Source organism: Aedes aegypti, chromosome 3 (genome assembly GCF_002204515.2).
Source record: "Aedes aegypti strain LVP_AGWG chromosome 3, AaegL5.0 Primary Assembly, whole genome shotgun sequence".
In the NCBI taxonomy this organism is placed as follows: Eukaryota; Metazoa; Arthropoda; class Insecta; order Diptera; family Culicidae; genus Aedes; species Aedes aegypti.
The window spans coordinates 202,482,679-202,500,060 of record NC_035109.1 but is presented as its reverse complement, the minus strand read 5'-3'; the positions used below and the strand labels follow the sequence as shown (position 1 = coordinate 202,500,060).

The window sequence follows — 17,382 nt, the reverse complement described above, 5'->3', positions numbered from 1 at the left end:
GATTAGGCCTTTACAAATGTTCTACGAGAGCTTTTTACCACAGTTGATATCTGTGGGAACGGGTGAAAAGAGAATTGATAAACAACCGTGATAACCTCACGAGAGTTGTTATTGTTTACTATTGGATCTTCAACAGGACCGACCGGGATTCGAACCTAGACACCTTCAGCATGGCTTTGCTTTGTAGCCACGGACTCTAACCACTCGGCTAAGGAAGGCCTGTATATAGCTATTCACTAAAAAACTACCTTTTTACCTTAAAACGAATAAAACTGCGATGAATTGGAATGATTCTGCAATTGCATCCTATTTGTATCTACCATATTTCGAGAAGAACAACGAATGACGATAACGGTTGCGATAAACAGAGTGCTGTGATCAAACATAGCAAATTGTTTGAACTTGAACACGGCTCACGTGAGCACAAGCTTTGAACAGAACATGAACAGAACGCGTTCAAATGCATCTCTGTTTTCTACAGGGAGTTCAATTTAACATTTCTTAAAACAACTGCGTCCTAGGATTGAAAGAGGAGTCTTCTTTATTTCAAAGAAATTCTACGCATCGAAATAGACAATTACTTTTCTTCTTACGCCGCACGAAATTTTTTTTTTCGATTTGGCTCGCATTTGAAAAAAGGTTGTTCCGGACTTGCCGTGTAGACGAAACCAATCGCACCCAAATTTATACTAGTTTGTTGGGGCTGAAAACACAATGGTCTGATCTTTGACGACTTGCCGTGTAGACGAAACCAATCGCACCCAAATTTTTACTAGTTTGTTGGGGCTGAAAACACAATGGTCTGATCTTTGACGACGGTTACATCTTTGATGATGGAGCAAAGTGTTTCACTTTCACATGGCCACCCTATACTTCAATAGTATGGCAAATTTTTAACGGTTTGTAGACAGATTTTTGAATTGTTTATGGGAGCAGTTATCAGTAGTACTAAAAAAAGCTCATGCGCACAAACTTGTATCGCTCGTATTAGCCGACCACAGGTCCATTCCTTTTGGTTATATCCTATATGCAGGACATGCGCTTATCGTCACTTGAAGAATAAAATCTTTTTCCTCGTCCGTTCGTGCGAAATAAAATGTGTCTGTCGAGTGAAGAAAATTAATTTTTTTTATTGAAAAAGTGCACTAATCCCGTACGCAGAATAAGGTGTTTATCAAACATTTAAGAACGGAACTTGTGCTGATGTTATTAGTTACTGAAATGGCTTTGATATGCATGTTTTACGAAAAGTTTGCAACTGTTTGGGCTACTGCGATTGGTTTTCATGAAGTTCGAAATTATGGAATGGGTTAATGTGTCGAAATATGTGCAAGTGATTTTACTAGCGTGAATAATGCACATGAAAATTGTGTTGCAATGGATGAAAACTATTCAACAACTCGAAAACAGTTGCAAATTAATTCCTTCCTCTGTGCTCTCCATCTTGAATCACACTTTTCAATATTTCGTAACAATTCGAGATTCTATTTTTCCTATGTATCGATTTACGTTTATTAATTAGCTGAACGAGTCAAGATGTTCACCTTCTTCTCAATCTGATGGTATAGATATTTGCGTTAGAAATCGGGAGGCTATTTTAACATGTGCTGGGAGATATGTACATATCGATTTTCTTTTTGTTGCATGTGAAAAGACCATGGATTACATCGTAATCTATGTACACTAGATTAATGGTGGTATGTTAGAAAGTGCTTGTTGAAAAGTAACACTGTATTATCAAACAAAAAGTGCGATTTTCCCACATATTTTAGGAAAATGTTGATTCAGGATGAGCATGAAACAGGTCATCAAGGTATGACCTATTAAACCTGTACAATTGTTGTCATACAGTGGTGGAAGATGATACATAAGCAGCATTCAGACATTGTTCTCCCACATAATATCGAGCTGCAAACGCCTCTTCCGTTGACCCCCTAAAAATTATCGTAGTAGGCCCTGAAAATAGGTTGCGCCCGACTGTAATACGATAGGGGCATATCGTTGTTATATAAATACATATAGTGTGCAAAATTGCTGCGAGAAAACAATCGAACTAACTACTATGGATAACGTTAATGGAGACGAAAAGCATCAGAACCCAACGATACTTCCTCCAGATCATGTGTCACCCTCACATCCGACCAGAAAGCAAAAGCGGCTTGGTCCCGCACCGATTGCATCAATTGAGGATACAACCAATGAAGATAAGAATAGAGTGCGTATTAATGTTTTGCTTGTTTTATGGAATATAGAAAATAAAGTTCCGCTTTTAGTCTACACATACAATCCTTAGAGGAAAACAGTTTCATGGATGAAATTGTTGCAACACAGCGCATTAAAATCAAAAAAACATTGCTTATATACTTGTGTTTAACGTTTTGTCCAATCATAAGTGTGAGTTAAATATGATTTTGTAGATTAGAGTTGAAAATATGTAGCCAAATTGTTTCTTTATTTAAACGAGGTTAATTTAAATCTCAGAAATTAGTCTATAATTTTGCACATAACTTTCCAAAGCGTGTGTTACAAAAGTAATCAAAATAACCGTAGAAACACGTTTCGGCCCGATTCAATGAAAACTTGACGATATTGTGTACGCCACAATGCATGGTAAGCTGCTCTAGCTCAACACCCGCTAAACCGTTGTATGGAAGTCGAAATAAAGTTAATAAATGTTTCTTGCAGTAGCCCAAAATGTTATGGCACATGTGGTACAAGATCAAAATCTAGAATGCTGTACAACAGTACTGCGATCTATCAAACTAGGGTACCAAGTGTAGTACCAAGGGATCAAATGTAGTATTAGAAGTGGTACCAAATCGGAGCTCGACTACTATGTCTTTATTTCGTTTTTATTTGTGTTCATATCTAATCGGGATGACCTAGCTCGCAGTGTTCCACTTACCAACCAACCAGATCTGCGCTGCAGCGGAAACATGTGTTTCACGCGAGCATTCTTCCGACAATTTTGTCGAAACTAACATGCTTTTTGGTCTAGGTCTAGGATGATGTATAGCTGTTGATTTGTGCGTTGTGATTTGTCGATTTTTTGTGCGCCATCGAGAGGCAGTACGAAATAGATTTTTGTAGGCGCAAGTCAATACTCTCTTTTTGAAAATAATACGCTAAATCAGGCTCTTCTGAACCAACACATGATAGGGAGCCGGATCCTATTCTTGGCACATTTGGTTAACTTCGGCAGTGAGGTTTTGTGAAAGCTACTAAGCTCATATTTGGCCACAATATGCGTCGTATTGAAGTGCTTCTTATTGCAAAGTTTTAGACGATTCGGCTGAGAAAAAACCCCCATGCCAAACTGAATCATGGAAGTGCCCAAGTAGCTCTGCACCCTATGTGTTATTTTCACACATTCTGGAAAATCGAATTTGTGCTTATTTTTGCTTCATTTTCACAAACTTCACGACGCACAGAAATGCTTGGTGTTGAGGAGCTTCCGTAAGTGTAATATCTTATTTTGCAAAAATAAGAAGAAGAAATCATCCCATGACAAGATTTTTCAGCATGAGTAAAATTACACATTTGATGTGTTGGTCCAGAAGAGCTCGATTTTGTGCGAATCGTACTCAATGTGTGTATCTTCGGTTAAGCATCTACTTACAGTCTGGTATCTTATAAGACGCTGTCACCCACTTTCCTCCCACGGCAATTTTTCATTAGATATTAATGAGATGAAGCTGATTTTTTGTTTGTGACAATACGTTGCATATTTGGGCAAAATATGAGCTTTGTAGCCCCACTGCCGAAATGAATCAAAAGTGCCAAGAATAGGATTCGGTTTCTTATGAGTTTATTACTTTCCGAATTTCATCTGAATTGATTGGAGGACAGCAGAGAAATTAAAGTGGATGGCAGCGTCTAATAGGAGACCTGACTGTATAGGACAAACAAAAATACAGCGACAACAGATTGGTCTGACGATCAAAGCAAACAATGAAAGCGTAGTTGGCTGGTTGAATGGGATGCTTTTCCAGACTGTAAAGCCGATCGAAACGGCCTACGATTAAGACTGTAACATTTTTTTTTTATAAATTATTTTAAAATTTTGTATGGCCCTATTTCCCTCTACTGGGGGTCGGGGTCTTTAGTCTGGTCAATGACCACGGTTCATAAAAAAAAACAGACAAAAGACCACGTGGTTTATGGACGACCCCTAATTGTGCACTACTGCCCATAACTGCATATTTGTAACATTTGACTATTTGACAAAATTAGGCATTGAGTAAGTGTTCATGGCAGTAGGTATGTGAAGAAACTAAAATTTCTAAAAATTACCATGAATTCAAAAGTGCTTATTAAAGGATGAAATTTTGTACAGCTCACATTGCAAATTAGCTTAGCTTAGACTGACTACACATATCAATGGTTGCTATTCCGTGATTGACTAAAGTCAGTGAAGATGCACAAAGAATCAACTAGACGTTCGGCTGGGATTGGCCATAATCTTCTTCAGTGTGCATAATTCAGTGCCTCTATTTATACATGGTCAATAACGGCGCCGGCCACGTCCTTGCAGTCAGATGGGATTGAGAGAAAGAATGTTAGTGTGTAACCTTTGCTATTTGGAGACCGTATATAATATATTCAATTGACATGGAAAATTTCCAAATAGGAGTAAATAATGTCGTTACTTGAAGTGACGAACCATTCAAAGTTTGTTGAACAAATAGCTAAAAGCAACATTCCTACAGCTGTTAGGACGAAAGCATGTGTAACAATATTTTACTCAAATTGAAAAAATAAATCGATTGGCTGGACCATCACATAATACTCTTATGCCGACACTTACAGTGGCGAACCATTCAAAGTGTTTTGAATAAAATGAACGTTTTGCAATTCTATACTTCTAGCACAGACAAACAGACCGAACCATTCAAAGCTTTTTTTTTAAAAAAATAAAGGTAAAAGGCAAGGGATTTTATATAAAAAAATGAATTAGAGTTTATGCCGACACTTACAGTGACGAACCATTCATAGTTTGTTGAATAATCATATTTATGTCCAACCGTTGTAACGATTAAATGTGCGGTCATATATATTTTATAAATTAAAAAAAGCATGAAACGAGCTCATTCTTGATTGAGCAGCCACAATTATCAGCTTTATTTAAAGCATACATCAGGGTGTCTACTCATTTGCAGAAATGGAATTCTCTGATATTTCCAGGTTTTACCAGGGTTTAAAAAATAATTCCAGGTTAAAGAAATTCTCTAAAATACATAAATGATCGACGAATAGTTAATTTTAGATGACTAAAAATTTGTCCATAGAAGTCAGATATAAAAACTAGTCTATTCAATCTTAGGGAAAAATAGCCTTTTTTAGGAAAATCAGGGCTAGTAGTGACTGATCGTCTTGAAAATGAAAACTTTAGAGACCTCTTGCTTGAATAAAAAATATAAATCAAAACGAGTCCTTATATGAATTACGAAAACAAAAAAAAAACTTAACAGGAACCACCACATGAGTTAGTTAGCTAGTCGCTACGTTGAACAGACATTTTTATGAGATTATTTCTAAAACTTGTTTTGGAATTCCTCCAAGCATTACTGCTCGTTTTACTGTAGATTTCATTCAAATATTACTCCGAAGATATCTTCAGGAGTTTGTTCTGAGATTTTCACGAATCCTTTCAACAATTGTTACTAATTATAAAATTAATTTTATTTTAATCCGTATAGGCCTGAGTGGAAGCTAAAATTCTAAAATCCTCGCCGCTCAGCGAATTTTTGTCAGTAGACCGGCACACATATCTTGTTTCTAAAAGTGGCCAGAGGAACTCGGAAATATTCCTTTGGCCGTTGTTTTTCCGGTGCAAAACGGGTTAAAAACCTTAAAAAATTACCTCCAAAGATCGTTTCAGACATTTTTCAATGAAGTTTAAAATTCTCTAAAAAATATTCCATTGATTTTCCTAGGACTTCCTCCAACAATCCAGTTTGGAACACAATCATTTTTTATTGCAGAAATTCCTATTTTTTCGCTTTTTGAAAAATTACTCAAAGAATTCTTTAAACAATTTTCCAGTCATTCATTCAGTGTCTCCAGGAAAATGTCAAAGAAATTTTTCAGATTTTTTTGGAGAAGAATTTTGAGAAAAAAAAATCCTACAGTAACCTCAGACTTGTATGAGTTCTAACTATACTTTGATGAATTTCTACAAAGGTCTCTGAAAGAACTCCTATTTTGTTGATAAAATTCATCCTAGAATTTTCTTGATAAATTTCTAAGATAACTGAAAAAAATACAATATCTGACTACAATACGTTTTGAAGAAGTTCTTTGATGAAATTCGGACAGAATCTCTGAACAAACTATCTATGAACGATTGGAGCGATAACTGTAATAATTGCTAAAGTATTAACTGGTTTGGAGCCTTGAATAAGTTTTTGAAGAATACATGGAGATTTGGAAATGTTATTTGATTTTTTTTTTAAAGGAATGTTTGAGGCGCAACAATAATATGTTGATGAAATGCTGCGGAAATGCCGTGAGAAAGTTGTGGAGGAACTTAATGAGGAATCGCAGGTCAAATTTATCGAGAAATACTTCAAAAATTATGATTATGGATTTCATAGAACAATGCCTGAAGGATTTTTTGGTAATTCCTGAGAGAAATCCTGGATGAAGTGTGAAAAAGAATCCTAACGAAAATGCCTAGAATAAATGAAAAAAAAAAATCGGCGTAGAAATTATTGTAGGGTTACTTGGAAAAATGTCGAAACGATATTTATAAAAAAACTCTGTAATAAACATGTGTGGAAGAGCTCCTGTAGGATCTGTGGTTAATCTTCAAGAAGTAGCAATTGGAAAAATCGGTAAAAGAATCAGTGCAAAAACATTTGGAGGAAATCCTGGGACAATTGCAAGGTTTTTTTTTCTTTTCAGAGTAATCTCTGTGAAAATTACTGCAGGTTTTTTTTTAAATTCGGAAATAAACCTTCGTGGAAGCGTTAGAGTTTTCTAAGATTTTCTGGACCAAATTCTTGGAGAAATTCTTGGAAGCTGGCAGCATTCCTGGAAATATTCCAGAAGAAATCACTAGAAAGATAACTAGAATTGCTGAAGCATTCCTCGGGATCGTAGAAAATTATTATTAATAACTAGTGGAACAGTAATAGTATCTGAAGTCTAGAAGTCCTCTTGAGTCTAGAATTTTGCACCAGGATTCACTGCAAGCAAATTAAGGCAGATTAAAATGTGTGCTCTCTTCGTACAATGTTTGAAAAGTTTCACATAGACGAAGGATGTAAAATTGTATAATTTTTCATGTTGAAATTACTATTTTGAATGTATTTTGTCAAAATAATGTAAAGTTTAATATTAGAAAAATATGTGTTCTGTATCTCGATACCTCCCTAACTTCGATATCGAGTTAGGGAGAGTTGACTGTATGTCTCATGGCTACTACATTACGAGGCTCATGTATAATCTCAATGTAACTGTTATGTAGTTACAATTTGTCACATTGGTGACAAAACAACTTGGTATTTTTTTTTCGAATTTTCTAGAACAATGTTTTCAGTAAGTTGATCGAAAGTGTTTATCATTTGATGACTCTTCATGGTATTATCGCGATATTGTCAAAAATGTCGTATGTGACAAATACGCAGTTATGGACAGACCAGTGGTCATCAAAAAACGGCCAACGAAAGAGTCTTGCGCGGCCCGCGAAAGGATTTTCAATGCTCCGATCATGTGGCCCGTATGTTTTGGGTTGTTGATAACAGGGTTTATATTTCTTTGTTTTTGCCGATCATTACAATCTTTGTCAATTTACATGTTGGTCAATCGAATAGCTATCAGTAATCATCAAGAAATCTTAATAATAATAAACATCTTAAAATATATTTGAGACCCTTAGATCCTTGGATCCTTCAAATCTAGTAGTTATTTTGAATCAAAAAGGAGAGCTACAGTACTTCAAAAAATTTCCTTAAATAACTAAGAACTGCGATAACTCAAATATCTGTTTATTCATTGAAGTTTTATCGAAGCATTATTTTAAAAGTTTAGAGGGCCTGACAAGTTTAGTAATAAAGTCAACATACGTCAGAATTTGTTCCAAGGGGTATAATTTTTTTTATGTTTTGACTTGGTTGATAATAGCAAATCAGAAGAACAGTGGTGTGGTTGCACTATCATGGGTCACCTACTATTATGGGTCATTTGCATTTCATTTATAATAGTGTGAGCAAAGCAGTGTACAATGAATCTTTAAAATTAATAAAATTTCCGATATTTGACTTCATGGATGATTTTGATTATTTTCACTTGGAAAGTGTCTTCAAAACTTCCTTCCGGTGTTTAAAAAAACTCATTCCTGTGGGAAATTGTTAAAATGAAATCTCATATATTTCGCGATCCACGTGATTTTTTTAAAGCACGTGATTTTTTTAAAGGTCGCTCTCCTGATCAGTTAAGCTGAGGACCACCATATTTGTTAAGGGACAAATGCGCATATGACATAACTACTTAGGGGTCGTCCATAAACCACGTGGTCATTAATGGGAGGATGAGAGGGGTTGGTCTGACCAAAGGCCACATTCCATAGAAATTTTAAAATTTTGAGTATAGAAAGAGGGGGGAACCATGACTACAACTCCATATAAAATTTTCTGATATGAGCCATTCTTCTTCAGCTATTGCTGATCCAAATAAGATTGCATTATCGGGTAATCCGTTATGCGGATAAACATATTGAGCTTCTCGAGAATTTTTAGCATTTAGATCACTTTCTCTATACTTCGTGTGTTACGCGCCACGGTCTGGTACTAGTTGCGCAACTTGTTGGACAGTCTGCGGATTTAAGTAAAGATTCGCAATATGCCTCCAGTAGAGAAGTTAGGCAATTGTAGTTTACGCAATAAAGTGAAAAATGAAGATTTTTACAGCACGAGTAGTACGTTTATCCAACGAGGCTTGCGGAGTTGGATAATTACGATGAGTGCTGTAAAAATCGAGTTCTGCACCGAGTTGCGTACAAAATTTTTTGCAATTTCATGAAAGGTTACTTGAGAAATCATTTTTAAACTATTTTTCATTAATCTGTACATGGTCGTTCGTAGCCATGTTTGAAAAATTCTGGTCATAGTAGGTTGTTCTGAGCATTTGTCACAATTTTACAAATTTATTTATTTTTATTTCATCGGATAGTATCATTATTCGAATTCAATGAGTGATTCCGATTCTGATGTTCTGTTCTGATTGGTATTGTGTCGGCAGCGAAAGTGGCCCTGGCTGGTCTCCTACCGGAGAACTCTAATCTAAAAGTTTCGAAAAAAAAAAATACTTGAAGAAATTCAAACAAAACCATAATTGTAATAATTGCTGGTTTGGAACGTCGAACGAAGTTGTGAAAAAAACCATAAAGACTTAAATTTTTTATTTGAAAAATTATTAGAGAAATTTTTGAACTGCTGGAGAAATGCAAAGTTATTTGTGAAGTAATTCAATGTGAAATACCAGATCGAATTTATTGAGGAATTCTTTGAAAAGTTCATAATAGATTTCATCGAATAATACCTGAATGCCTGAGCAATTCTTGAGAGTAATCGTAGATACCGTTTTGATTCATATTACGGACACTTAAGGCCTCAGTGAAGTGTAACTTATTAGAAAACATATAAAATGAATCATTCTGTATGATTCCTCCGCGTTATCGAGTCTCCAAAACAATTAACTTTCGAATGGTAGATGAAGATTTCGATTCCGCAACATGAATAATTTTAAATACCGTCGATGGGGGTGACAATGGGTCTAGGGGGTGAGATTGGGTCAAAACGGAAAAATATGTTTTGTGAAATATTTCAGCTAATAACGCTGATATTATTAAAATTAATCATTCATATGATAGGGGACATATTATTACACATAATTCATAACAATATACATTTTTAGAAATAGTAGTTTTTGTTTACTATATCAATAAACTTGCATGTTGAAACTAGATAAAATTTACAACATTAAATTTCTCCTGTACAAAGTATCACGCATGTACTCTAGCCTCTATTGTTGTATTAGTAGAATGTTGAAAGTCTTTTCATTACACATCACAGGTATTTTCCAGAATCTGTTTGATTTTCCCACAAAAAAATCATTTTTTTCGGCACGATGTCTAAAACATTGAAAATGGGGGTGAGATTGGGTCAAGCAAGAACGATAGTAAATGAAATTCCAAGTCCACTTTTTTGACATTTTACGGTGCCGGGTGCTGTCTTTTTTCATTAAGATGTGTTTATTCTTTCTATATACAGCATCTCTGAAACATCAAACAAGTCTACTTGAGTATTCCGTGCATTGAATAACAATATAACGCATTTTGACAACTTCTCAAACCAGCAACTGTGTTTCGTGCGCAGCAACATCGTAAATTTTTATTAAAGGGTGTTTTTTTTTTCTAAATTTGATTATTTATCAGTGTTTTCATATAATAGAAACATCTCACGGAAGTACAAATGAGTTGGATCGCTAAAATACTGGGATTATGACGTCAACTTCTGCCTGAAATTTATTGATCGTTGAATGTCACACCGAAATTTAACTATTTGCGAAGGTTTAAAATAATCACTGTTTCAGTACACCTTTGAGGAAACTGAATAGGCTTTATAGCAATGGGAATGAGACTTTGAAGACAATTTGAGGGAAAAACCAAGAAAATTTATGTAAACTTGACGATAAATGTTGGGTTTACATATTTTTTCTCATAGCTCTTCAATTTTCTGTATAATCTTTCTTTCAAGTTGGTTTATCATACTTGTGAAACATCTTAGATATCTGTTTGTCTTGTTTGCATCGTTTTTTATCAATATTTTTCAATTATGAATGGTTTTGAAATCATATTCTCAAAAACAAGTTATTTTAATTACAGTGACCCAATGTCACCCCCTCTATGGGGTGAGATTGGGTCATTTTTGATTCACTTGTGGTGCCGCTGTGAATAAATATTTGTCTTTAATTTTTTGAACAGTTGTTAATGTACCATCAAAGTACATACACACCAAATTTGAAGTTTATTGGAGTTAAATTGCGATAGTTATTCAAAAAATAAATCGCACATATCCCTTTTTGACCCATTGTCACCCCCAACGACGGTAAATAGAAATGTGTGGACTTTTTATGATTCTTATTCCGGACGCTTTCTTACTTTTGCCTCATATTCCGGACACTTTGATTTGAATTCCGGGCAGCTCATTAAAATCATAGCATAGCATAGACTGACTGTACATGTCAATGGTTGCTACTCCGTGATTGATCGGACCTGGTAAGAATTGAACTGGGATCCAAATGAATAAGGGATGGGAGTTTCCGCTTACTCTCGAAGTGCAATTTTAGCAGATCTAATATTATTGATCAATAACGGCGCCGACCAAGTCCTTACAGTCAGTTGGGATGGGGAAGGAATGTTAGGGTGTAATGATTGTTGCTTCTAGAGACCGAGAATACCTCTGCATCTCCACAATCACCACGGGAAGGGTGTTTATTAGTGAGGGAGGAAAAGATCTGGGAGTCACCTCTGGTCGGTGATGCGATCCATGGACAAGGGGGAAATATACGACTTACATATTAAGCTAGTTTTGTGTTTTTGTCTCGAGAAGTTTTTGTTTTGGTAGAAGCTTTAAAAAATACGTCAACATCTATAATGTCGAACAATTTAAAAGACTTTTTTATTAATGACGAAAACTGAAAATTACATGTACATATTTTAAATTATATGAAACAGGAATAATGCCGACACTTGTAGTGACGAACCATACATAGTTACCATACATTTTGTCTCGATATGGTAGAAGTTTTAAAAAATACGTCAACATTCACAATGTCGAATAATTCAAAAGATAATTTTCAATAATGTCAAAAAGAGAAAAATATATGTACCGTCGATGGGGGTGACAATGGGTCTAGGGGGTGAGATTGGGTCAAAACGGAAAAATATGTTTTATGAAATATTTCAGCTAATAACGCTGATATTACTCAAATTAATAATTCACATGTTAGGGAACATATTATTACATATAGTTCATCACAGTATACATTTTTAGAAATAGTAGTTTTTGCTTACTATTTCAATAAACTTGTATATTGAAACTAGATAAAATTTACAACATTAAGTTTCTCCTGTGCAAAGTACCACGCATGTACTTTAACCTATATCGTTTTATTAGTAGAAGGTAGGAAGTCTTTTCATTGTACTTCACACGTATTTTCCGGAATCTATTTGATTTTTCCACAAAAATTTCATTTTTTTCGGTACGGTGTCTAAAACATTAGAAATGGGGGTGAGATTGAGTCAAGCAAGAACGATAGTAAATGAAATTGCAAGCCCACTTTTTCGCCATTTTACGGTGCCGGGTGTTCACTTTTTTCATTAAGATGTGTTTATTCTTTTTAAATACAGCATCTCTGTAACATTAAACAAGTCTACTTGAGGATTCCGTGCATTGACTAACAATGCAACGCATTTTGACAACTTCCCAAACCAGCAACTGTGTTTCGTGCGCAGCAACATCGTACAATTTTATCAAATGGATTGTTTTTTTTTTTAATTCAATTATTTATCAGTGTTTTCATATTATAGAAACTTCTCACAGAAGTACAAATGAGTTGGATCGCTGAAATACCGGGATTATGACGTCAACATTTGCCTAAAACGTATCGATCGTTGAATGACGCACCGAAATTTCAATATTTGCGAAGATTTAATATGATCGCTGTTCCAGTTCACCTTTGAGGAAACTCAATATGCTTTATGGTAATGGGGATGATACTTTGAAGACAATTTTAGAGAAAAAAGAAGAAAATTATTGTAAACTTGACGATAAATTCTGGGTTTACATTTTTTTCTTATAGCTCTTCAATTTTTTGGTATAATAGTTCTTTTAAGTGGGTTTATCATACTTGTGAAATATCTTAGATATCGTTTCGTCTTGTTTGCATCGTATTCCATCAATATTTTTCAGCTGTGAATGGTTTTGCAATCATATTCTGAAAAACAAGTTTTTTCAATTACAGTGACCCAATGTCACCCCCTCTATGGGGTGAGATTGGGTCATTTATCATTCACTTGAGGTGCCGCTGTGAATAAATATGTTTCTTTAATTTTTGGGACAGTTGTTAATGTAACATCAAAGTACATACACACCAAATTTGATGTTTATTGGAGTTAAATTGCGATAGTTATTCCATAAATAAATCGTACATATCCCTTTTTGACCCATTGTCACCCCCAACGACGGTATATTGAAATTGTATAGGAAAAAGGCATAATGCCGACACTTATAGTGACGAACCATACAAAGTTTGTTTTAATATTACATAAAAAAGTTACGCTTTCAAGAAAAAATGTGTTATCATAAGCATGAAACGAACTCACCAGTTGGTAATCCATCCTCGACTGAACACAAAACTGACACTGACAGCAAAACTTCTTGGTGTCCCGAAAACAAACCGTCTTGCTTGGGCCTTCCCAAATACCTACCCAGCAAGACGCTCCAAAACAGGAAAAAAATAAATATCGGCGACGAATCCACGCGCGAAACCATGAGCAAAATCTATCGGACGACACAAAACCGGACTGTCCTGCTTGGGGCCCATTTACAAATTTCATAACGCTGAAGGGGGTGGGTGGGTGTTCTCAAGACGTTACAATTCATATAAAATTCGAAAAATATCCATACAAAAAGCGTAACGAGAGGATGGGTGGGTGTCGAAAATGACCATTTTTGGCGTTATGAAATTTGTGAATGAACCCTTGGGCTTCACGAAGCACAGCAAGACGCTGCAAAACAGGAAAAAATAATTCTCCGGCGACGAAAACACGCGCGAAACCGTGAGCAAAATCTATCGGACGACGCAAAACCGAACCGTCCTGCTTGGACTTCACGAAGCAAGACCTGAATTCCGTGCAGCTCATTAAAATCGTAATTAGAAAAGTCAGATCATTAATCGAAATCGTCAATCCATCAAAGAGGCGTCTCAGGCAGTTGAGCAATTTAAATTTGCATAGCTATCTATAGATAATGCTTATAAAAACGACTCTCGAAAATGAGAACTTTTGAACGACAAAAATTGAAACATTTCGTGTGAAATGTTTCCCATACAAAGTACACTCAGAAACACGGGAAGTCACAAAATGACTAAATTTTAGTAATTAATGACTATTTTCTATCTGCCTCTCTTTTATCCTGCAAGGAATTTTATACCTATTTGTCAATTCACCTGGGTTGAAGCATCGCTTTTTTAATATAATCACTATGAAAATGCCTCGAATAAAGGAAAAAGTTTAACTATATGGGTAAACGTGGTTTATGGCTTAAGCAAGGTGAAGGAATCGGCCCTTGAAGAACGGAAGCAGAGCTTACTCATACGAATGTTTACTGTTCAACTCCGTTATTCGAGCAACACGCTAACGTCCTTGTTTTTGGGTAACGTCCCCTATAGGAACGTCTATAGGGGACGTTACCCAAAAACAAGGACGTTTCAAGTAATACTGTTTCATATGATATGTCCTCTTCAACATCTAATCCTAATTTCTTTAGCCGTTTCCCTACAGTACCCCTAACTTTTATTCGTTGCTTTCTTCTCCATCCTCCCTCTTACTTCGAGCAAAATAGACCGATATGTCGTTAAACAAATTGAATATAATTATCACGATCAGTACCATAAGAACTCAACGCTGAAAGGCGTGCTCAGTTCCACTTGGGGCGTGATGGCAGGAAAAAAAACTATATACTATACTATATTAGAGTGGTTCAAAAAATCGTTTTTGCTCCACACCGCTCATTCGATTATAGATCAAATTCTGAGTGTCCTCCCAAAATTTGAGCTCATTCGGATGAAAACTGAGACTGCACAAGCCCTTTGAAGTTTATATGGGAATTACTATGAGAAAAGCAACCAATTCATTCAATCGGTCATAGTGTTTCCCCATGTACTCTTGGGGATTTGAGCTACGTTGATACTGTAAGATACATTCATCAGCTACAACTTTGCCGAAGACCGTTTTTAAATCTGACGCCTCAGTAACTAATTATTGATTTATATCCAGTCACAAATTCTTCAGCAGTGCTCATTTAACTTCTGAACAGGCAACATTGCTGCACCTGGCGCGAAAGATAGCACGCACAAATCATGGCTACTATGTTTTACTGCATATATCCAGTGATGCCTGCAGAACAGCCCAATAATTATAGCCAAAGTTTAAAAACTCATTCAAAAATCAATAACTAATTACCGGGGCGTCCGATTTAAAAACGGTTTTCGGCAAAGTTGTAGCTGATGAATGTATCTCACAGTATCAACATAGTTTCAGTCCCCAAGAGCACGTGGGCAAATACTATGAACAATTGAATGAATTGCTTGCTTTTCCCATAATAATTCACATATAAACTTTAAAGGACTTGTGCAGTCTCAGTTTTCATCCAAATGAGCTCAAATTTTGGGAGGACACTCAGAATTTAATCTAGAATCGAATGAGTGGTGTGGAGCAAAAACGATTTTTTGAACCACTCTAATACTATATATCAGCTTTTAAATACTACATATCAACTAAGATAAACTTTCATTTTTAACTTAGAGGTCACTGCGAATGGCAAGATATGATTGATCCTACTTGATTTATTTTCAGTTGTTTTTTGCACTTTGTATTTATGTACAGTCAATTTGTCCTTGTAATACTTCTACCTTCTAGCCCGAATAATGTAATATGTTCTCCTCTCTTAAGCTTATATTCTTATCGTGGCATAGCATTATTGTGTGAAAAATTATCATACAATCTTTTTACGGATTCTATGAACTTATGATGAATTGCTTTTGGGATATCCCTATAGATGGACGCTGCAGGCCAAAGCCACAAATCTCGTTGGTACAGCGCCAAGGAATGCGATTCGCCAAAGAGACAGTCGCCTCCGAGTGCAGTCGGCAGCACAAGTGCACTAGCCCCTTCAACGCCCAGAATTGACATTAGCAGAGCATCGTCTCATTCATCGCATCACGACAGCAGAGATAGCAGCCCAGAAAATGTGTTCGATCAGGTTCGTCATTGTTTTCCGAAACATAGAATATACATAACATTCACATAACGACCATAACCATAACCAGCATGCTAGGAATCTTTATTAACGCTAGGTATACCTACAATGATTCCGCTAGGAATCCCTAGAATGCTGCTAGTATTCTTCAATATTTCTCCATAATTCTCCCTTTTTATGCAAAGAATCTTCAGCCGAGCGGATCTTGCTGAAACACTATGATCCTGCTAGGAAGCCTTAGGTTTCTACTAGAAATCCTAAGCACCCCACTGAAAGCTTAGTAGTATTTAGATGGAAACTCTCAGGATCCAGCAGATCATCGATGTGCCCTATATCTACTGCAGCGATTGACAGTAGACTGGGTACTTGGGCTCGATACATCTGACATGTCAATCGTCACCAGTCACCATAGAAGATGTTGCCTCCATACATGTCGATAGCCTGGAATCCATCAAAGCTGCCATAAGATGTCGCTAGGATTCCGCAAAACACTTTCTGAGAATCCCAAGGATCTCGCAAGAATTCCTCAAAAATCGCATTGAGATTTTCTATGTTTCCGCTAGAAATCCTCACGAACTTGCTGGACATCTCTAGGATTCCACTAGCAATCTCCCGTTAAGATTTCAAAAGAGCCCACTAAGACTCCTCAGATTTTATTTCAATTCCGTTCAGAATTATCCTCAAGATTTCGCTGAACATTCTCAGTATTTTTTTTAATTCTCAGGATGCCCTAGGTCCGCCAGATTTTTCACTGTAGAATTTTGCTTACAAGCATTTTTAAGATTTCGTTTAAAACTGAACGATTCAAGGATGTTGCAAAAAGTCCAAAGGTTGCCGTTAGGATTCCGCTCCAAACATTTCGACTAGAAACACCTTTGAAAAATTTTCAGAATTTCCGAGTAATTACGAGTATACGCCTTAGATATTACTTAGAAAACTCAAGTTTGCATTGAAGATTCTTGGAATCCTTAAACGAATCTTTAGTTTCACATTCTGAACCCTTCAGATTCCACTCGTATTCTCAAGATCTTGCGAAGAATCCCTGTGGTGCCGCTAGGAAGTTAGGATTCACTGTAAATTCTAATGATTGCGCTAGATGCCTACTAGCATTTTCGTTGAAAACTCTCAGGCTTCCGCAAAAAAAAAACTCAGGATGCTTCTAAAAAGCTAAGATCTCTCTAGAATCTCATTGGCCAACTGGGAATTTATTGAATCTGGTTGAGATCCCCTAGAAATCCTCAGGTCCCGCTGGAATTCCGTTGAAGTTTTTACTAGAAATTCTATAGATCCTTCAAGGCATCCAGAATCTTGCTGGGAGTCCCAACGACATCACTAG

At 36.1% G+C, this 17,382-nt stretch overlaps 1 protein-coding gene across 6 annotated transcripts in view; it reads left to right on the top strand.

The window, feature by feature from the left end:
* Nucleotides 1–960: 960 nt before the first annotated feature.
* The window catches only part of LOC5572487, a 34,536-nt gene continuing 18,114 nt past the window's right edge, over nt 961–17,382 (top strand). The window contains exons 1-3 of one of the 6 annotated variants that reach the window (XM_021851242.1): nt 961–1,167; nt 1,773–2,215; nt 15,846–16,049. In XM_021851242.1, the coding sequence (XP_021706934.1) occupies nt 2,063–2,215; nt 15,846–16,049 (357 nt within the window). In that variant the 5' untranslated portion in view covers nt 961–1,167; nt 1,773–2,062. The remainder of the gene's footprint in view (nt 1,168–1,772; nt 2,216–15,845; nt 16,050–17,382) is intronic. The other 5 variants (XM_021851241.1, XM_021851240.1, XM_021851239.1 and 2 more) reach the window with 5 other exon arrangements.